The 23,630-nt window shown below is 35.0% G+C and overlaps 1 protein-coding gene and 1 pseudogene across 1 annotated transcript; both read right to left on the bottom strand.

Moving 5' to 3' along the window:
- Window positions 1–5,836: 5,836 nt before the first annotated feature.
- Window positions 5,837–6,496, bottom strand: LOC145578264 (putative mitochondrial protein AtMg00310 pseudogene; annotated as a pseudogene).
- Window positions 6,497–13,524: 7,028 nt separating this feature from the next.
- LOC145579475 (external alternative NAD(P)H-ubiquinone oxidoreductase B2, mitochondrial-like) lies at window positions 13,525–19,821 on the bottom strand. The gene is made up of 10 exons (XM_081636721.1): window positions 19,527–19,821; window positions 17,429–17,714; window positions 17,142–17,348; window positions 16,743–16,993; window positions 16,060–16,282; window positions 15,796–15,900; window positions 15,349–15,621; window positions 15,038–15,159; window positions 14,238–14,357; window positions 13,525–14,124 (listed from the first exon to the last, which is right to left on the bottom strand). Exons 1-10 carry the CDS (start codon window positions 19,604–19,606, stop codon window positions 14,037–14,039), a joined length of 1,755 nt encoding a protein of 584 aa, XP_081492847.1. The 5' UTR covers window positions 19,607–19,821; the 3' UTR covers window positions 13,525–14,036.
- Between the last annotated feature and the right edge of the window lie 3,809 nt (window positions 19,822–23,630).

Below are 23,630 nucleotides of genomic sequence, written 5' to 3'. Positions count from 1 at the left end.
TAATGAACATCTTAAAATTTTGATAAGAAATAATCATAAAGTATGTCAATTTTTTATTGTACTGACTTAAGACCCGTGCCATGCACGGTCAACAAATAAAATTTGATAAAACATACAAATCAAATATATAGAAATTATAATGTCATAATATATATTAATAGTCAAAGCAAAAAAAAATATCTAAAAATGGATTTTTTAGGCTGCCCAAACCTGAGAAATTTTCAAGCAGGAATTGGTTTGATCAGACCTAGTGGTCATATTAGTTTATACTTATTAATAAATGCATTTTTAATAAACATCAAAAATCAATCAAACAACAAACTATTAAAATAATAATAATAATAAAAAAAAACTAACTAACTAACTAAAATCTTCACTAAAACTATTAGCAAAAGTGCAAACATACACAAAATTACAAATACTATATCCCCTTTTATATCTAAAAACTCATTTGTCAAACACGACTTTTATTTTATAGCTATACACCTATACCATACTCTATAAATCCTTAATTTGTGATAATATGTGCGTATAGTAGTAGTAAAAACAAAATTGTAATTAACTTAAATATATAGTTATATTAAATTGAAATTGAAATAAAATATTAGCTAGCTGAGGTGTATATATATATATATATATATATATATATATATATATATATATATATATATATATATAATAAAAATTAAGTGATGTTTTAAAGTAATTTCTATAACATCTATTATATGAATCAATTTATTATTACTTTTTTGGCAAAATCTAATAATACTTCGTTTAAAATATAATTAAAAAGGAGTTGAAATAATTATTTAGGTAAATGTATATAGAATAATTATGAACCCCAAATTGTAACACCCTCAAATCTCCCTCTACGAAAATACCAGTATAATATGTATAATTATACCGTAGAGATAGACTTGGGCGTATTACCGCCGCGTGATTACGCAAGGCTACTCAAAATACTTAACTCAATAATAAAACTTGCAGCGGAAACTCAACTTTCTTTTATTAATACTTATAAAAATAATAACATTGTTATGAGTACTCAAAATAAAGATGAGACCAACAATCTTAGACTAGGTGAAACCATTCCCGGGACTCCATATGCTCAATTATTGACTCCACCTGAAATTAGTCAACACTGCTTACCATTACGGTAAACAGGGCAAACCAAAACAAATAAGAAATACGGATTAGCAAATTATGCTAAGTACGATAAGTGCAAGATAATGTAAACTCAATTTATTTGCAAACATGCTTTAAAAATCAATTCCAATAATTAATCAAATAAATTCCAAATTCGTTATTCCAAAACCGATTCCAATGATTCAATATTCAAAATAATAGTTAATAAAACAATTTCTTTATTAAGAACCAATTTATTTTAATCCAATTCCTCACCCAAGTGTGCATACCCCCCAAGCTAGTCTCCTTATATTACAAGGTTATTCTTGAGGAAAGACCCGGACATACAAAGTCCAAGGCCTTATCAATAAACCAAATCCGCATAGTGGGATTACCGACATGCTTATAAAGCATTAATAATAATAATTTAATGGTTCAATAAAATCCTTTTAATATCCAGTAAATTCCAACATAATTCAAACTCCTTTTTAAGAATTCCACATACTTTGAAAATCAAAACCTTTTAAATAGATACTTGAGAATAAAATCTCATATTAATAACTTTTCAAAATCAATAACTCTTCTTTGAAAAACCTTTTATTTAATTCAACAAACCTTTTAAAATCAATTCCTTTATTTAAACACGATAAGTAATTCAAACCATTCAAAACATGATTTAAAAATCAATCATTCAAAATACTTTTATTAAAATCAATACCTTCAAACATAATTTTTTTCAAAATCATAATTCAAATCAATTTAATTCAATCACCAATCAAATCATGTAAAACATGTTATTCAAACTAATCACTTTCAATGGTATCTAGCCACCTAAACGTACCTTGATCCTTGCTAGAAAAACCACACAAAAAGAACCTCAAGAACCTTGATTTCGAATATCAATCAACACTTCGCACTTTCAAAATTCAATCACAAATACACCTTGCAAATAACATAACCATAAGGTTATCACAACATAAACTCAAATCTAATATGCATGGACTATAAAACTCTTTTAAAATAATACTTTAATATAAAATTATAGCTTTAAAATAGGTATTTGTATTTTAGAAAACTAACCATGAAGAAGATAAAGAAATAGGATTAAAGAGAATTGAATTTTCGTTGGAAAGAATAGGCATAACTTGCAGAGGTCATAACTCCTTCAATATAACTTCGAATTGGGTGATTCTTGAGCCTAACCTCAAGGATTTTTTTAGAGGAACAATCTTCTGTGATCAATACCCCAAAAACTGACCAGAAGTGCCCGAAAACTGGCTTCAAAGGTATACGGGATAATATTTGTATGAAAAGAGGAGAAGAAAAGTATGAAAAAGTTTAGGGAAAAGAAGAATAAGAGAGAAGAAGAGAATTGGGTTTTTGGTGTGAAGAATATGAGAGGTATGAAGTGGTATATATAGGCTAGCTCATGCAAGAATTATAGCAAGAGAATGTGGGAAGAATTATGGCAAGTAGGGTTTAAGAGATTACTTGGAGAAGTGAGTAAAAGAATTAAGGAAAGTTTGGATATTAAGGTGATTGTGTATAATTGAATATGGAATGTATGTATGTCATGAAAAATAATAAGGACATTGGAATTACTTGGGAAATAATTAAGAAGAATGAATGGCAAGAAAATATGATAATTAGATAATAATTATCCGGTTTTTAAAATAAAATAAATGGATAATAAATCTTATCCAAACTCCAAAAATAATAATTGAGTTTTAAAATACTTTTGGCGCCAAAATTCAAATATCATTTTGGCTTCAAAATTCAAATAGTAAAATAAATTACTAAAATACCCTTTTTAAGATAATACTAATTAGAAAATACGTTTTAAAAATGCGGGGTATTAAACAAATAAAAAAGAATATATGTTTGTCATAAAGATAATATAAAGATTTGGAATGATATTATTATAGAATCAAATATTAAAAAAGGGGGGGGGGTTAAAAAGGAAGGGGACTTTTGAAGGGAAAAAACAGCACCAGGATGTGACATGTGTGACTCCCGGTGTCTGTTTTAGTATTAAGTTATTGATTAGTAATACAAAATTTGAATCTAGCTCCATATTTGATATGTTCGTTACTTAAAACATAGAAAAAGAGAGTGGCCTTGTTTGGCATTGGCTGTTGGCTGCTGGCTGTTTCTCTTGGCTGGTCTGACTAGCTGTTTGTGTTGGCTTTTTATGTTGGCTGTTTGACTGTTGCCTGTTAATAAATATGTTTGGTAAAGTTGGTTGTTGGTTGTTTTATATAAAATTGACTTTTAAGGACATTGGTTATTTAATTATCTTTGTAATATACATTGTACATAATAATAATAATAATAATAATAATAATAATAATAATAATAATAATAATAATAATAATAATAATAATTATTGTTGTTGTTGTTGTTGTTGTTAATTATTAATACATTATAATTCTTATTTAAATTACTATTTATTTATATTAATAGTATATTATTTTTTTACTAATTAATAATTAATAGTTTTTAATTATTAACTTTGAGTTATTCATAATTAATAATTATTTATTAATTACTATTAGTTATAAATAGTTAAGTATCATTATCAATAAATTTAATTAATTAATAACTGATTAAAAATTACTAATTATTAATAATAAATTAATAATTACTAATTATTAATATTTGTTTACTAATTTCAAAGTACTAATAATTAATAATTGATTACTTCTCCCTCTGTCCCTAAATTACATTCTTACTTCTCTCTATTTTGTGAGGAATAAATGCTAGAAGTAGGGATGTAATTTAGGGACGAAGGGAGTAATTACTAATTATTAATAATTGATTACAAATAACTAATTATTAATAATAAATTACTATTTACTAATTTTTTTTTGAAGAAAACTATTTACTAATTAGTAGTTATTAATAATTAATTACTATTTATTAATAATTAATTATAAATTATTAATTACTAATTATTAATAATAAATAACTAATAATTTATAAAAAGTTATTAATTATTAATTACTAATTATTAATAATATATAACTAATAATTAATTATTAATTATTAATTACTAATAGTTAATTATTAATTACTAATTATTAATTATTAGTAATTAATGATTATTAATTATTAATTAAGGATAGATTAGTAAAAAGCCAAAAGCCAATACCAAAAAGCTAGTATGACTAGCTTTTTATTTTTGGCGGAAAAGCCGGCTTTTTAGCCAACAAAAATGCCATTTACCAAACACTTTTATTAGTTGTTTGACCAAAATGAAAAGCCAAAAGCCAACTAAAAAGCCAAGCAAAAGCCATTTACCAAACAAGCCCAGTATTTTTGTTTATAATTATATTTTCTGCTTTTTGCGTGATGAATTATAGCCTTTATAGGGGCATTGAGTTTAAAAGTAGGTAAGATTTAAATCCTTAAGAATTATATATGCCCTTTAAGCCACCATTCGCGCTCGTAATTACAAGTGCTTTAAATGGAGATCTCATTTTGGCATATTAGTAATTTAGTATATTATATTCTTCATTCAATTGTTTTGAGTTCTAGCTAGGAAAGACATAAAACTTAGATAAGAATTGAACTTTTTTTTTTTTTTTTGAAAAGCTCTAAGAGCAAGGATTAGTATTAATAATCAACCAATATCAAGTTCAGTAAGGGAGACCACCCCTTGCGGAAAGTTCTCAACATACAAATGCTCAAACTCATCAGGTGGGTATTGCCTCGCCATAAGGTGAGCAATACAGTTTCCCACTCTTTTGACATGAAAACAAGTAAAACAATCAAACTCCCTACTAATAGAACGAATATCATCTATAACAAGATCCAACAGAGTCATGCCTTCCTTTGACAAATTGATCAGATTAGTCACAGAGAGAGCATCAGATTTCAACTCCACCCTTCCATACCCGAGTTCCCTCGCAACTTGCACTCCCATTCTTGCTGCAATAGCCTCAAGCACTTTAACAGACGGTTTCCCCGCAAGTCGCTTCACCATAGTTGCCACAATAACCCCCTGTTTGTCTCTTAACACTGCACCAATGCTAGCAGTAACTTCAAAGATGACAGCATCGCCAGAATTAACTCTGACCAGCCCCTCAGCAGGTGGCTTCCAAACGTTCCTGGTCACAGCAGCAGGGGGACGAAGGTTCACAACATTTCTATAGCTTTTGTAGTCCTTCACTAACCTAAGAAACCCCAACACCCCAATGTCTCTGTTCTGCCAGGGGTTCTCAAAAACCACCAAGTTACAGTATGATCACGTTGCCCAAGCTAAAGCCGCAAACACCAACAGCTCGCTTTTACTAACTTTCCCCTTCACCCACGCAAATCGATTAATAAAATTCTCAACTGGTGCATCTCGAAGCAGGTCAGCTGAAAGAGAAAACTCCCACACTTGGCTCACATTCGAATAGAGAAAAATCGCATGAATAATACTCTCTTGCGCACTGTGACACAACCCACATAAACCATTGTCCATGATATGTCTCTGCTGCAATCTTCCAAGTGTTGCCAGTGACTCCGTACATGCCCTCCATAAAAATTGACTAAGTATTGGGGGGGGGGGGGCTTCAATATTCCAAATCGAGTTCCAAATTTCAGCCCTATCACCACCAAAACGTGCAGTCCAGCCACGCACATGACCTATTCTTGCCAACCAATAACCTGACTTGGTGGAATAAATTCCATCCGTTGCAGGCCACCAATACATAGAGTTCGACACCTAATTGAGACTCAACGGAATTTCCTGGACTAGAGCAGCATCATTGGCAGTCAAATGTTGATGTAAAGCTTCAATATCCCAGCAGTGTTTTTCATTGTCAATTAAATCCGCAACACAAAGATCCGTAGAGCTCTCCACATTAAACGTAGGAATTTTAATTCCATTTTCACTTGGCAGCCAGTATTCTTCCCATACATTAATGTTTTTGCCATCACCCACCCTCCACTTTAACCCATCAAGCAATATCGATTTTGCACCCCAGATACTTCGCCAGACTAAGCTCGGATCATGACCTCTAAAAGAAAATAAGAAGTCACCGTTCTTAAAGTATTTAGCTTTAAGAACCTTAAATATAAGGGATTCCGGATTGTTCATAAGCCTCCATCCTTGTTTCGCAAGCAGAGCTTGGTTGAATATTTTCAAGTCTCTAAACCCCATACCACCTAGAGACTTCGGTAGACACAGTTTTTCCCAACTCAACCAATGCGTTTTGCATTCCATACCCGAAGATCCCCACCAAAAACGAGCAATCATGGCATGAATTTCATCAATAAGGGTGTCCGGAATGCGAAACAAACCCATCATATATGTAGGAATTTTTTGGGCCACCGCTTTGGTCAACAACTCTTCACCGGCTTGAGAGAGCAATTTTCCTTCCATCCTTGCATTTTCTTCCAAATTCTTTCCTTAAGACAAGCAAACACCACCTTTTTTTATCTTCCGATGATAGTAAGGAGCCCTAAATATTTTTCATGCTTCTCTACTTATTTAACACCAAGAACCGCTAGAATATCCATCCTTCTTATCACATCCACACATTTACTAAAAGACACTTCAGATTTATCAAAATTAAATTTTTGCCCCGATGCTCTTTCATATATGCCAATGATTTCGGCAATTTTCGAGCATTCCTGTAGAGTCGCTCTAGCAAATAAGATACTATCATCCGCAAAAAAATAAGTGAGATGCTCTAGAAGCACCCCGGCATATCTGAGCCTCAGTAATAGTTTTATCATTAGCCGCCTTAGCCAACAAAGCAGAGAAAGCTTCGGCACACAAGAGAAACAAATATGGAGATATTGGGTCCCCTTGGCGTAACCCAAGAGAAGGAACCACCTTCCCATCAACCTGCCCATTCGATTTAAAAGCATATGACACGGAAGACAAACACATTAAAATTTTGTCAATCCATTCCCTACAAAATCCCAATCTGCTCATTACCCTTTCCAGAAAGCTCCACTCCACCCGATCGTATGCCTTACTCATATCAAGCTTTAAGGCCATCGTTCCCGCCCTACCCTCCTTCCTTCTCTTCATGGCATGAAAAATCTCAAAAGCCACAATAGCATTATTAGTTATCAATCTACCCGAAACAAATGCACTAGATAAAAATTGAACTTTCAATCTCTTAATTGGGCAACAGGAAAATGTATATTATTTGTCAACCTTTAATTTATTTGGTGTATGAGGTGTTTGGGAAAAAAGGAAAATAAATGTTGGAAGAGACAATACTCCTAATTAACCAAAGGCAATTGAAAATTTTCCCTTTAGAGTGCGACTCTTGGGAGGGCGTTTTCTAGGGTTCCTAGTTTTTTCCTTCTTTGAAGGTTTGGTCTCGATTTTTCGAGGATTTTAACATGGCAATTAATAATGAGTGTTTGACTATCAATCTTAATGAACCTACTCTCAGTGACTATGAAGATGAAGTAGAATGGGTAGTGGAGGGGGAGGAGGAGGAGGAAGCGAAGGTTTCCTTAGGTGTGGTGGGAAGAATTTGGACTGAACGACATGTGAACTCTAATGCTCTAGTTGCTCAGATGAAACGTCTTTGGAACCCTAAACATGGCCTGGAGGTCAATTGCATCGAGAAAAATCTGTTTTTCTTTCAATTCCACCATTGGAAGGATAAATGGAAAGTGATGGAAGAACAACCGTGACACTTCGACAGACATGCTTTAATTTTGAACGATATTGAAGGTAACTGTAAACCCTCTGAAATTCCTTTATACAACGTTCCGTTTTGGGTTAGGGTTTATGATTTGCCATTCATGGGGAGGAATAATATCGCTAATGCTAAAACTATTTGCGATAAATTGGGATCTTTCTTGGCTTTGGATCAATATGGTGATGGTGGGATTAATAAATCATTACGGATTCGAGTTAACATTGATGTTCGAAAGCCCTTAAAGAGTAGGATTGGGCTAAAGATGCGTGGGGGTATTAAGGAATATGTGGAAATTAAATATGAAAAGCTGCCCTTATTTTGTTATGTGTGTGGGAAACTGGGACATGCGGAGAAGGATTGTGATGATAACAACTCCGAGCTGCCGAATTCCCGAAAATTTAGTGATGCTATGAGGGTGGAATCTCCCTGGAAAGTGAGTAAGTCTGTTGAAGCTGAAAAGAATGTAGGGGAAAGGAAGTGTGCGAAGCAACTCTTTGTAGCAAAGAAGTCTCGTTTCGTTTCGAAAGAGGTGAAGGAGGTGCTGTCTGATGTGGCTGTACAATCGGGAGAGGTTCTGACTGTTGGGAAGGAGGGGGGTGATGTGTCAGGTAACAACTTGTCTCCCAAGTTATGTGATAAGGAGGGGTTTGATAATTCTGATGTCTCTTTACATGATAAGGGGGGGTGAGGTGGGATAGGATGATTCTCAATCAAATGTTGCTCCTGCTGCAACCGAGGTGCCCAAGATAATGCTGAAAAAGGTAAAGTTGCTTTATGGGGCAGCTAGGACGCAGATGGAAATGGATGATGTTGGGTGTGTGCTGGGAGCAAAAAGGAAGGAAGTGGGTGATCTGGTGGACAGTGGACAGAGGTATGGGTATGGGTTGGAGGGATGTAAGAAGAAAAAAGGTAGTGGGGATGGCAGCATACTACATGAGTCTTGTAAAGTAGCGGAGGTTGGCATGGACCAACCCTGCGAACAACAATGAAAATCCTAAGCTGGAATTACCGGGGTCTGGGCAACCCTCGGAAAGTTCATAAACTCCAATCGTGGTGTTGGAGAGAGCGCCCAAATGTAGTGTTTGTTATGGAGACGATGATTGATGCTAGGAGATTAGAGATTATTAGAAATAAATGTGGCTTTAAGGAAGGTGTGTGCTTGAGTAGTAATGGTAATTCGGGGGGTATCGGACTATGGTGGAAAGATGTGAAAGCTCACCTTTGGTCTTATTCGAATCATCACATTGCTATTAAAGTTAGGGATGCTGATAATAATCCTAAGTGGGCTGCTGTGGGAGTATATGGGTGGCCGGAGAATGGGAATAAGCATCTTACTTTCGATCTTGTTAAGTCGCTGAGAAGTGAGATTCATGTTCCTATGGTTGTTTTTGGTGACTTTAATGAAATTTTGTATGAGAATGAGAAGAGTAGAGGGGTGCAAAGGAGTGAGAGAAAAATGGAGCTATTTAGAGATAGGAGCTTTGTCAGTTTGGTGATTTGGGATACACTGGTAACATATTCACATGGTAAAGAGGGAATGATCCTTATAGGGTGGTACGAGAACGTTTGGACAGATTTATAGCATGTGATGGCTGGTGTGAACGTTTTGCAAAGAGAAAAGTGTGTCATTATCCTATTATGCACTCTGACCACGCTGCTATTGTTCTTAAAACTGACTATGATGTGAAGCGAAAGAAGGGTCGAAGGAGGCGACACTTTGAAGCATTATGGCTCACTCACGAAGATTTTCAAAATATTGTGGAAGAGGTGTGGTTTGGCAATGCTGGACAGAATATTGATGTCAAGATTGAGGCTTGCGCTAGTCGCTTACACAAGTGGGCTGGTGAAACTTTTGGAGATATCAAAAAGAAGATTGTGGCGAAAGAGCAGGAGCTTCAGAGCTGGCAAAGCCATGACCCAGATGCAGCGATGATGGAGAAATGTGCGAGCATTGTTATGGAGTTGGAAGAGTTGCATAGACTTGATGAGTCTTATTGGCATGCAAGGGCAAGAGTGAATGAATTAAAAGATGGTGATAAGAACTCATCTTACTTTCACCACAAAGCAAATTATAGGCAGAGACGGAATCACATTCAGAAATTAGAAGATGAGAATGGGGTAATGTGTGAAGATGAAGGGCAGATGACGCATATTATCGAAAATTATTTTTCTAATATTTTTTCTTCCTCATTGCCTTCCAATTTTGAGGAGGCCCTTGCAGGTTTAAACTCTTTGGTGACGTCAGAAATGAATGATGCCTTAACAGTGAGTCCCACGGCGGAAGAAATCTTCCGTGCTCTTTCTCGGATGCATCCTAATAAGGCCCCCGGTATTGATGGGATGCATGCACTATTTTTTCAGAAATGTTGGCACATTGTAGGGCCGGATGTGGTTCGATTTATCCAGCATTGGTGGAGGGAAGGTGGTGATCTGAGTACCATTAACATGACTTGTATTGTTTTGATCCCGAAGTGCCAAGAGCCGACTAAGATGACCGAGTTCCGTCCTATTAGCCTGTACGTGGTCTATAAAATTATTTCGAAGATGATGGCTAATCGACTCAAAGTTATTCTCCCCGAGCTTATTTCCTTTTCATCAGAGTGCTTTTGTTCCTGGGCGTCTCACTACTGATAATGCAATTGTGGCTTTTGAGATCTTCCACGCTATGAAGAGAAGGGGGGAGGGAAAGAGAGGAACTATGGCATTGAAACTTGATATAAGCAAGGCCTATGACTGTGTTGAATAGTCATTTCTAGAGAAGGTCCTGGAGAGATTGGGTTTTGCTCATGGGTGGACTCAACGGATTATGGGGTGTTTGTCATCAGTGAAGTACTCTTTTAAATGGAATGGGAAAGTGACAGGTTGTGTTACACATGGCAGCTAGGATTAGGCCTGCTAATGATGTTGAACAAACTTTTGTCTCGTCTTTCCCGCAAAGCTTATTACCTTTGGCGGGGCTTGACCTTGCTTAATTTTTACTAATCCTGCTCTATGAGCTTTTTCAGGAAAAAAAAAAAAAAAAAAAAAAAAAAAAGACAATACTCCTAATTAAGCTTTATTAAATCTTATTTATGTCTAACTATTCTCCATATTAGGATTTAATAATTGTGCTTGTACATTGTTATACAAACTCTTTAAGTAGTACTCCCTTTGTTTCATAATGTTAGTCCTATATGGAATCAATCATATAAAATAAGAAAAAATAATAATATTTGGAATACGTTAAAGCACAAAATAATTCATAATTAGATTATCTTTTTTTTTTTTTTTGGGAAATCATAAATCATAATTGCATAATTCGAGATAGAGATTTTCTTACTTGGAGTCATATCATCAATCCACAACCAATTAATTCAAAAAAAAATTAAGTAAAAAATAGAACATATTCAATATGAATAGATATTTTTGAAGCGTCCAAATATAAATTAAATGATATGAGTAACATATATCACTTATATACATTTTTTAAAATATAAAAATTTCTCAAACATGTAATATGATGCGAGTAACATATATTCCGTATCACTTATCAGTTATCACCGTAATCTATAGTACCAATTTTCCATTAAATTAAATGATGGCAATTATTTTAGAAATAAGAAGGTTTGACACTTTAATACAATTAAAGTTGAGCTGTCGACACCAGTTATGACTTATGAGTAAACGGCAAAGATTAGTAGTTCATGCACAGGCACATAGCATGAGCACACACAATAGAAAATTATTAGTGCAGGGATAAGCCTTTTGTCTTATTAAAATACCGCATCATTTACTGGCATGTACGACTATTATAGGAAGACTAAGATTTACATGATTGACAACTAAAGATGGCTATCTCCTCTACTCTTAAACCACGTTGCTATTGTTCTTTAAAAAAATAACCACGTCGCCATTTTACACTTACAAGTATGTTTGGGAGTATTTTTTTTTTTTTTTCTAGATTCTACGAAGAAAAAAAATGAAGTAAAAATAATTTTTTTTTAAAATAAATTATAACTCCCGTATTTTGTAGGATATTGCAAATCTAAAATTACGATCTCACTTATATGTCCTTCATTGATTAGTAATGGTTTGAAATTTGACAAGGAATGGTTATGAGAAAGCCGTTAACTCTATTATTTCATAATAGACCTAACATTATTGATATATATTGAGGATGTGACAAGGATCCAATAGGCTTTCGATGTCTTCAATTCGTGTTGACAAGAGTGTAATGCTTCCATATTATTTGAGAGGTACCTTGCAAAATAATAATGAGAATTGAACCACTTGTATATTATCTTTAGTGCATGAACTAGTAAGACCAGTATTATTAATATAGTAGATTTGAGGCTTTTTCAAAGATTATTGCTTGAGCTAATAAGACTTTCATGATGAGTCAAAAGAATGAATCTCTAATAATAATGGGTAATTCCAAGTTTCTCTTCTTGAGAAACAAGAAGCGTTTCTCATGAGGGTAAATTTGGAATTACCTGTTGACGGAGTGAACCTAACGTTATCCCCATTGTTAGCCGAAGTTACCCCCTTGTTCAACTTACCCCCTTTTGCAATTTACCTCTGTCGTCAGTGCTCAATACTACCCAGAATCTAGTTCCCGAATTTCCTAGTTCCACCTCCGGTGATAAATCAACGAAAGCGGGAGGCCAATCCGAGGTGTCGATCAATTAAAACATTAAAAGAATGGCTAACAGTAGGAATAAGCTTCAATGGAGGAAATTGAGTATAAAAGGAGGAATTCAAGCTCGATGACAGCTTCAATGGAGGACGGTCACCCTCACCCTTTGGGGTTGACCATGCCATAAATTTTACCCTTTCTTATTGGGTTTTTCGTTTGATTTTGGCGGCGAAGCCGCCTATGTTCGCCGTCGATAATGGTGGTTGTCTCCGGTGTAGACGAAAGAGGAAGATGATGATGTCGGTGGGGACGAAAGAGGAAGGTGATGGTGTTGGTGTTTGTTATCGGTGGAGGTGGAGGTGGAGGTGAAGACAAAGCTGCAATGGAACGCCGCTAACGTCACCATCTAACGTCGTCTTCAGTGGTCTTTCAATGGAACTCACAATCAGCATTTATTCAGCTTTTAAAACCATTTGTTTACAATTCCCTAGGCGTTTTTATTACACATTTGCCACTAGAGAAACATTTCTTGTTTCTCAAGAAGAGAAACTGGAACTTTTTTAATTTCATGAAATTCATCAAATTGATCTTTCTATTTACAAGTCTATAACTATTGTGTGGAAGGGATTAAAAGGTATTCAAGAGACCAGATAATCTTTTGAGATATTTGTTGAGGACAAGATCATAATTCATAAATAAAGGTTGTTGATAATAGAGCAAAGTGTCCATTTTTTAAACTAAATTGCCGTCTAACAAATAATTTTGAAACCGTAATTTTACCGGAGTTGATCCAAAGATTGTTATCTACAATCAGCCATTTAACCAGAATGTATATAAGAATCCTTTGAGTTGATGTAGGCCATGTAGCTACATTCCCCATTAAAAAGTATTCTCATATAAATACTTATGTTGCTATTTTATTACAAAATATGCGGGTTAATTCCTCCATTATTAACTTTCAGCTTTTAGACTTTATATTTGTCAATTGCCAATACACAACTTTAATTAATTATATAATCAATTATCAATAAGAAATATTATAAATAGTTCATAATTGATATTGTACATAAGCTTAAAATAAACAAGAGTACTGTCACGCAATTGGGCCAATGCCCGAAGAAGCTTAATAACCCGAGGACCAAAAACATACAGAAATAATTATTATTATTTCATAAAAATTGTACGGTACTAGTAACTTTATTAAGCCCAAATGCCCAATGAAGTGAATGAACATTCTTCTTGCGCCTGTGCAATTTACATCACACTAGCATAGTAAAATGCAATTTGAATCTCAAAATCAAACAAGATAAGAGTATATCTTTAAATTTTGTTGAAAAATAACTAAAATTTTCTGTTAACCCAAAAATTGTGTAAGCCGAGGACTATTTTTTATCATGGTAAACACCAGCTTGAGCATGTGATCTCACCACTTTGTTGTTTGTAGTTTGTATCGATCATCAATATGTATTAAGTACTAGTGTTCTAAGAGGGCCAAAAAATACGAATCAAGGTATCTAGACAAAATTTTGCCACCTCCAATGGCGACACGTGAATGCACGTGTGATTACAATATTGTCTTTGAGTATTAATACGAATATTGTTCACTATCAGAACCTGGAGCAATCCACCATTAGGCAGATCTAAATACGACTTGAGTCCCGACCAAACATGAAACGTCTCGACCAGTCTCCAACCACCAAAGCTCTTGTACGCCAGCTGACTTGTTTGCTGAAGTTCCGGAACAAATGATCTCAGTTTATTACTTAGTAGTATAGGAATAAATTTGCACATAAGCAGCATGTATAGGGTTCTAGAGGGAAGCAATTTAATAATGTTTGTACCTGGCGTACACGGAGTACCACAACCACTGAGTGCTGTGTCCAATGGACACCCAATCTCCAGGAAGTTGAGCTGCAGCTTGCTCTCCTCCCAGTGGAGCAAATTGACCAAAATGCCGATACCTTTAAGCAAACAAATTTTCAGCACCAAAATCAGTACATAACTCATGACAGGCTTTGCCTTTTGCAGTAAATCATGCCAATTTAGGTCTAAAATGACATGGGGGAATCATATATACTGTCAAAATCTTATTTTTAGAACTCATCCCTAAACCATGTACGCTAATACTATGAGATACACTATCAGGGTTATTGGTATCAAAACCAAATCATAGGCTCAGAGGAGACAGTAACCCATAAAGTCGGAGTCAAAGCCTAATACAGCTCATATATCCAACTGCAATTAAGGTTTTATGTCTTCTTTCTCTAAATAACTGTTTTAGTTGTAGCCTTGTAGGTAAGATTTCGGATCAATGTAGTGACAGAGATAACATCAAAAATGCCCAAGGTAGCAGCGAGTGTTGAATCAAGACATCAATACCCCGCTATTAGTTAAAAGTCTGTACTCTGTGGGCCTGTGGGGTATGATTCGTGTGCCAAAAGAAGCTTTAGCATCTGTGCACTTCAATATTCTCCAGCCACGCCAATAAGTAGAAGGATTTAAGGATACTAGCAATAGATTACTCATAAGCATTAGCTATTAACAGTCCGTGGGATGGCCAATGTGAGGGTGTTTAAGCATGGGTGAAAACTGAAAATAGTATAGGTGGAGAAAAGAAGAAAATAGTGCAGCAATTTCATACCTGAAAGGTTTGAAACGATGTTGACCTTCTCCTCTGATTCTGATAGGGCCTTCAGGGTTCTTTTCACACTCTTCCATACGATTAAAACAGTCAGCTAGATAGGTACCTTGCTGAGCAGCAACCTGTGTTGCAGTCGCAAAAGTAAATATAAAACGAGAATCAGCAACAAGACAATATCTACAGTAGTGAAATCTTATGGACGAGAATCAGCAACAAGACAATATCTACAGTAGTGAAATCTTATGGACGAGAATCAGCAACAAGACAATATCTACAGTATATTTAGTGAAATCTTATGGACGAAGTTGCACCTGGGCTGTTGCCGGAAGGTTCTTCATTTGAGAATCAGCTTGTGAGAGAGCTGATCTAAATTCTTCAATGTTTAATTCAATAGATTCCTTGGTTGCATCTCCTTTGGCTTCCTTCATCAAATCAACAATACTCTTCAGTTTCCTGTTCTTGAGGTAAAGTTCAATTTGGGGGTATCTTTCTAGAATGTCGTCAACCAGTTCCTGCATCTCTTTCACAGTAAGAGTTCCAGAATTATCCTTGTCAGCCTTCTTGAATATATCTGCAATATCTTCCTGTAAAAAATATAACGACCAACTTTGAGATAGCACAGTATGGTGCATAAGGAGATCAACGAGAAACTTTACAGTGTCAATAATCTTCTCAATTCTATTCTATAACAACTGGTGGCAAATACAATTTCTTCAAGCATAAGATCAAAGTGCAGATAATGGCTGTAGTAATTGTACCATGACTTTGCGCTGGACTATGGTTGCACAATCACCCAATGCATAAATTTCGCCAGTTCCTTCCACTCTAAGCCACTCATCAGTTCCCAAGGCACGCCTTTTGCCCTGCATATGCAAAACAGAAATTTAATATCATGTGCTTTAGATCAAAGACGGACCCAGAAAGTGCAAATTTGAAAGATGCTCTAGGTCACACCAGTGAAAACTTCTGTACACTTGATTAGTTTGCTAAAAAAAACATAGTTGGAGTCCTAAGGAACATACTTGATTAATTTGCTTCATGAAGTCCATTATCACTGGACGAGCTCCAATGCCAGTAGACCAGACCAGCATTCCATAGGGCATGGAGGATATTGTCCCACCATTCTTCAGTGCTTTGGTTGATATTTCTTTGTTAGTGACATTCACGACCATGGACCCAGTTTGAAGATTGATACCATCCCTGTGAAACTTATCCTCAGCAAATGCTGTAATTCTCTTATCAAACCTGCAAAAAAGAAATAAAAACATTATAACAGCACACATATACAAGGAATCAGATCAGTACAATTTCAATTAGCTGAAAATAATGTGGGGCAAGAGAGAGGGAAGTTCACTTTCAGTAATCAGCCACAATTTACCTAATACTTTTTATACAAAATATCCATTTGGGAAACAAACTTAAGTTGCGACCACAACAGTCAAATGCATTCAGTAGTCTTCTATGGCTTTAACATGCTTGTCCAATGTTCAATTCTACCAAATTTGATATCCTCTTAAACTAATTAGTTATTATAAGTTAGATACGTGAAAGCTCAGCTCAACCTTGTTTAAATGTAAGAAGAACTGTCATTATCAAAGACACTACAGATAAAACTTCTCTAATAACAAGCAATGGCATGTGCTCAGCAGCTGTAACATAACAGAAAAACCAGTATTGCGTCCAAATGGGAAGAGAATGAGCTCACATGTTCAATATATGATCTGTTGCCTCCAACAGTGTTATCTTCACAAGGTCTTTAACCTTGGGATACAATCTCACTAAATCGTCATTGACAAAATCATGAAGTTCTGCAGCAAACTCGACCCCAGTTGGACCACCGCCAACAACAACAAAATGGAGTATTCTCTTCCTCTCCTCATCACTAAGTGTGGGGAGGGCGGCCTTCTCAAAGCAATCAATGATACTCTGACGGATCTTTTGAGCGTCCTCCACCTCCTGCAATCGAAACACAGTTATTTTCCTGATCCTTCACAGTTTTCTGATAAACTAGACTTGCTAAGGCAAATTGCTTCAGACAACAGGGCATACTAGTTATTCATACTGCACAGTTATCAATAAGAGATTGCATCATCTAATAATGTACCTTCAAGAAATGAGCATTCTCCTCTACCCCTGGAGTGTTGAATGTGTTAGAACGAGCTCCCATAGCAATTACAAGGTAGTCATAGTCCACAGAAAAATCAGCCTTCCCATTCAAATCAGCATTTTGAGTAGATCGACATTTTACTGTCTTGCTTACAGGATCTATACTGAGACATTCAGCTTCCCAGTAGCTAACGCTAACATCTTTCTGGCAAATCAAAGTATCAGGACATGGCAAAATATCTGGAAATTAAGCAGACAGGCGATCTCAAATTCTGTTTTCTTTACCTTCTTAACCATTTTACGGATTGGTTCACAGATACTACGGGCTTCAACTGTACCAACAGTGACACTCGGTAGCAAAGGGGTGAATGCAAAGTAATTGCGAGGGCTTATGACATGAACATCGTAATCAGGATTCTTCAGATTCTTCAAGAAACTAGTTCCAGCCCAACCAGTTCCGAGGACCACCACCTTCTTTTTCTTTTTCTCACCTTCAGGTGAAATGATAGCATTTTCAACATTGTGTGGCTTTGAATCTGAATAAGCCAAAAGACCCCCACCAGCACCTCCACTAACAGTGAGAACAGCATCAAATAAGAAAATGTGTGAGCAAGGATAAAATAAATTACAAAAACAATATTAAACACAAAGATCTAATTACTGAAAAATCAAGTTCAATAATCATAATAAGTAAAAGAAAGTAAAAGACACAGAAAAATATTTGACTTATTCATCTAAAGCACACCAAATCTTGCAGGTTATGCATAAGCTTGGTGCAGTATGCAAATTTTTTTTTAGCACACATACCATGAATAATTTCACAGAAACCTAATGAAACATCCATGCTAATTATTTTTATTTGCAAAAAATCTTCTTTTTACAAAGTACGAATGTATATTAGGCTATTAGCCATACCTTATCTAAATCAAAAAATAAATGACAGGTGAGAGTAAGGACCACAGAGCATTTATGAAAGAACGACTCATGATTCAACTTAATTCACATGCTTCTAAGATTAGAAAACAGTTCAGCAAGATAGTCCAATGAAACAACTCAAATTCTCTATCTAAGTTCACCAAGCACACTAGCAATATACAAGTAACTCAAAAGTCAAAACACATTTCACTATCAATCAATATCACCAAATCTATAACTTAGATGATACAAGTAGATATCAAGAATTAAGAGTCAAGCAAATAAGCCAACACGAGGCTGAATTATTACTTCCTTTGACTTCCAGGAGATGAAAGTATATCATCCAAGAGTGTTCTATATAATCATTGAGCAGTGTCAAACGCAGCTGTTTTAGCCTGAAGTCCTGAACCTAATACCCAATGGCCTGTTAGAGCTTCTTTTCTAGTCTAATTCTCTGTCTGTTTGATTTCTTCCAATAATTGGCAGTGTAAGTTACTTTCAACTCCTACTTTGTACGTTTTTAAGAGTGACATTCCGTTACAAAGTAATATCACCATGCTTTAGTGAGTGCATCTAGGAAGAATATCAAGAATATCTTAAAAAGTTCACCTAAAATTATTTAGTGGATTATAATTAGTTTTTAACACCTTACTACGACATTACACATAATGCTTGATACAAGATCAAAGGATCAAGCACCACCAATCATACATATGGAAAACATATCAAATACTAGCAACAATGATCATCATAATTCCAACGATTAAGCTCAGAAATATCCTAACCTTCCAAATTTTGAACTTTAATATCCATTTATAATCATTTCCAAGCATAATTTAACAAATCAGCTTTAGAGTGACAAACTATATAATGCTAAGAAAGGATCTACTACTACTACATTTAGTCGCGACAAGGTCCAAAGACTTCCTATGGTCATCGATCTAACGGTTCAACTCGAAATCTCCTAATTCCTCCAACATTTGAGCATAAATTAGTAAATTTCAAAAGTTTTGCTTCTAAGTCGGCAGTCTTGCCAAATCAGTAGTATTAAGTTAATCAATATGAGGTTAACATTTTTTCCCACGCAAAACAAAGAATTAAAACGTCATATATTGACACGAATCCAAATCAAGTAAATCATACTAACAGCAAAATCATCAAAATAAACAGGAATACGACAAACAATCAACATCAACTGTATGATCACCACAAAATTCTCAAAAGCTAATCAGATACAACAAAAAAAATTGATTCATACACCTCGCAAAATCACAGAGCTCACATCACAAAATGAATTCAACGATATTTCTAAGCAAATTCACCAAAAATTTATGATGAAATCATCAACAATAGCAATATTCAATCAACATACATCAAATTTACCAGAATTTTCGGTCAAAATACAACAGTAACGAAATCAAATCACAAGAAAAAAGCAACAAAAATTTAAGAACAGAGGACGCAATACCTGACGGTTACGACGACGAGAAGCTTGGAAAGCGACGGATAATTGTAGAAGGCTCTAGAAGCTTTTTCGTAGAACGCCATTGTTACAGTTAGAGAGAGAAAATTGGAGGTAAGAGAAAGTAGAGAGAGATTTTGGGGCTCCTACCAGAAGTTTGGAGAAGGAGAGAGCAAAAAATGACGTTTAGCGTGAGAAGAGAGGCGAACCAATAAAATTGGAAAAGGAATTTGGTGTAAAATGAACGTGATGAAGTCGCTTTTTTATTTTACTTTTTCCATTTTTTTGAGGGTCATTGAAAATCAGCCTTGGCTTGGCGCTCAAGACAATTGGTTACGCGTGGCGTTGGCCGGTTAAAGAATAAAGATACACCGTATATTATACAATACGGAGTACCTAATAATACGTTGTACTAGCTTCCCAAAAAAAAAAATATGGTGTACGCCATATTTGTGAACGTTCTTCTTAAAATACTTCAATTCTACAATTTATTCCGCACATCTATCAAGAAAAAAATCAAACGGCTATATTATTCTATACTTCCTCCGTTTTTTAATAGTTATAACATTTTGACTTTTACACTATTCATTCATGTATTTCGCTTTGACGGTTTATAATTAAATAAAAATATAGTCATTTGTGATCTTGTTAGATTCGTCTCGATTCATACAATTTTAATATCAAATGTTTATAATTTTCACATGTTGGGAATTAAAGATATTAACGATTAAAAACATGCATTGGCAAGCGTGAAAAGAAAAGTGTTGCAACTATAAAAAAAAAAAAAAAAAACAGAGGAAGTACTATATATTAAAAGGCGTTCCTAATTAAGGATACACGCCATGTGTCACCCCTCACCGAGAAGATGCCACGTCAAGAATTGAAGTTGAGTCCTTTAAAAAATAAATAAGAAGTCATACCATCATATAGAGTTATAGGCCATGAGTGTTTTTTTTTATTTTTTTACAAATTATTCTCTTCGACTAAATCTTCTATAATAAAAGTATAAAGAATATAATAATACATGAAAACTATAGAGTATAATATAAGAATATTTAAAGACCCAGGACATCATCCGAGCTAAACACTAGTTTAATTAGATATTTTATACTGGTCAATAAATTTTTGATTATATAGATATTGTACCTAATAATTGTGGGAACTATATCGTGCGAAGTATTTACAATATTTGTTTAAATACGTCAGGTGTTTCCTCGTGTGAAAAAAAGGATGCATCATTGACTAAACTAATTAGCATGTGGAGGAGATCCAATCACTACTTCTCTAGTCTAGCAGAACTATAACAGAAATGATTACAAGATTTAGAACCAACTTGTTGTAAATTATACTGTAGATATGTGCTCAAAATCGAGGTTCCCGTGCACTAGTAGAGGAAATATACGTTCAAAATGTATTACTCCATACTAAATATTATGTACTACGTAATACAATGTATAATACTCCGTATGACACAATACTCATAATTTTATACGGAGTATTAATTAAAATAATTCTAAAAAATTAGAGTAATTAAGAGTTGGGCCCCAAATCTCCCATATTCTCTCCCATATATTTCTCCATTCACATTGCATGCCATAAAAATGCCATGTGTTTATTAAGTTAGAGAAACAAATTACAAAGGTGGCGGTGATTGCTAAAATAATGAAATCAAATCTATTTCCAGCAAACAGTCTGATTTGACGGCTAGGATTAATTAATGATGGACCAACTAACGGCTGAAACATAACGTAAGCAGTTTCTGTGTTTGACTGTTGACCAGTTTAGTTTGGAGTTTCTAGAATGTTGATGTTCTCCAATTTTGTGGTAAGGAAAAGTTGGCGTAAAGAATAAAAGAATACGTTGACACTTGACAGGAAATAAAGGGTGTCAAATTTGTATTAAAGCCATGTTCTTCAGCATCAACCTAGATCTACTCGTTCACTACTATTTTAGATTCTTAAAAATAAATTAGGACTAGTAACATTATTTTATTAGAATTAGTCAATTTTGATTGTTATGCTTAATTATATTGTACTCTGAGGTTTTAAAAAATGCACCGTATACCCTTGATAATTTTTAAATGCACCGTGTGCTCTTGAGGTTTGTATAAAATTGCATCAAATACCCTTAGACTCATAATAAATGTTAATTTTGTTAAATTAAGACTCTCTAAGCATCAAATTTTTACAGTTTAATATTACTTTAATGCTAAATCATTTAAGTATAAGTAAACTTAATTAATAAAGCAAATTCTAACACCCAAAAATTTAGATTTAGAATGATCGACGGAGTTTAAATTTTGATTTAATTTATGCTTTTAGGCGGTTTTACCACATAAATATAAAGTACTAAAAGTGAGTCAGTGTGTGGGCATGATTTTAGTTAGATAAGTCAATAATATGCACATTTGTTAGAGGATTAGGGTTATTTGGTGCATTTATTTACAAACGTCAGGGGTACATAGTGCATTTGAAAGTTTTCAAGGATACATGGTGCATTTTTTAAAACCTTAGGGGTACACAGAACAATTTTCTATTATATTATTGTCATAGAATATTCTGAACTACGGAGTATGATGATTCGTTCTCATGTGCTAAAGTACTAATGTTACTTATGCCAGTTTAATACGTCACACAATGGGGTGTATGGTACTTTTATACAGTGTGTACAATGCCGGTGTAACTGTGACTTGTGCGACGTTCTATGGTGGTAGGTGACAAGGGCCGGATGGTGATAGAATGGCTTGATAGTAGGCAGCAAGGCGTGGCTAGGGTGGCGAATATATATTGTGGTTACAAAAGAAAAGGGAATAAATCGAAGTCACATATCACTCATGTCAACAGAGGATCCAAGCTAAAATATTTTAAAACATGAGGGTACTTTTAACAATTATGATTAACCTCAAGAGTACCTAATAAAATACCAATCATATATTTTCAAAAAGTGGATAAATTTAAGAAAAAGGAAAATTTGATTCTAATAATCCAACCTTTGCGTGGTCTTATTTTATTAATCCGACCTTTCGATTATTCTTCAATAATCCAAGCTTTGGGGGGTGTCTTAGTCTATTAGGCCAAACCGGTTACTTCACCTAAAATTGTAGGTCACCTGCCACGTGTTGCATTTCTATTTGTCTAAAAAATATTTTTAATTTTTGTAAAAAAAAAAAAAAAAAACTTAATTTTTTCCTTTCTTCTTCCTCCCTTCCAAGTTCCAACCTCCATGAATGCAGCACCACGCCACCACCCCTTCCCCTCCAAAATCCGACCACCACCATTCCCTTCCCTCCAAAAACCGACCAACACCACCCCGTCTTCTCTAAAATCCGACCACTAGTCACCACCACCCTTTCCCCTCAGAAATCTGACCACCCTATCCCTATCCCTTTAAATTCCGACCACCGTAACCCCTCCCCTCCTAAAGCCGACCACCCCCAACCGCTCCCTTCTAAAATCCGACCACCCATAGCCGGTCCCTTTTAAAATCCAACCTTCCTAACCCCATCTCTAAAAAATTTGACCACCCTAAGACCTCCGTCCTGAAATTCATGAGCCATGGAGGGGTTCGTCGGGATGGGAAAAGGAATTCTGGGTGGGATCGTGGGGTGGAATGGTTTCGCCGACTGGCGTGCTAGTTCCGGCGTGGCCGGTGGTCGGAAAGGGGCCTGCTGACAGGGGGAGGGGGAGGAGTGGAGTGGCTGGGGGAAGGCGGGTCATGGCCGGGTGGTTGGTTTTATTGTTTTTTTTATTTATTTATTTTGCTTAATATCCTTTTTTTGTTAAAAAAAATTAAACATAAAAAAAAGGTTACCTGAAGAACAAGTAGCAGGTCAGTTTGGCCTAATAGACTAAGACACCCCCCAAAGCTTGGATTATTGAGGAATAATCAAAAAGTCGGATTAATAAAATAAGACCACGCAAAGGTTGGATTATTAGAATCAAATTTTCCTAAGAAAAATGTAAGTATAATACATGCACACAATAGTATTGTATTATACACATCTTAGATAAAGTATACTTCACTAGCCGAATATATGAGAATTAGATACGGAGTATTAAATTTAAGTAGTCTTCTCTTGGAGTCAAGATGAACTAACTAAAGGTGGAGCAA

This window comes from Chenopodium album, chromosome 14 (assembly GCF_948465745.1).
Source record: "Chenopodium album chromosome 14, dcCheAlbu1.1, whole genome shotgun sequence".
Taxonomy (NCBI): domain Eukaryota; kingdom Viridiplantae; phylum Streptophyta; class Magnoliopsida; order Caryophyllales; family Amaranthaceae; genus Chenopodium; species Chenopodium album.
The sequence above is the reverse complement of the archived record's forward strand: the minus strand, read 5'-3'. Positions and strand labels throughout refer to the sequence as shown.

Excerpts from the sequence above, each read along its gene's own strand:
- LOC145579475 (XM_081636721.1), bottom strand. The coding sequence starts at position 19,606 with ATGGCGTTCTACGAAAAAGCTTCTAGAGCCTTCTACAATTATCCGTCG. Across the intron at positions 16,283-16,742 it reads ACAGATCATATATTGAACAT|GTTTGATAAGAGAATTACAG; the intron begins GTGAGCTCATTC and ends TCTTTTTTGCAG. Across the intron at positions 15,901-16,059 it reads TCATGAAGCAAATTAATCAA|GGCAAAAGGCGTGCCTTGGG; the intron begins GTATGTTCCTTA and ends TTGCATATGCAG.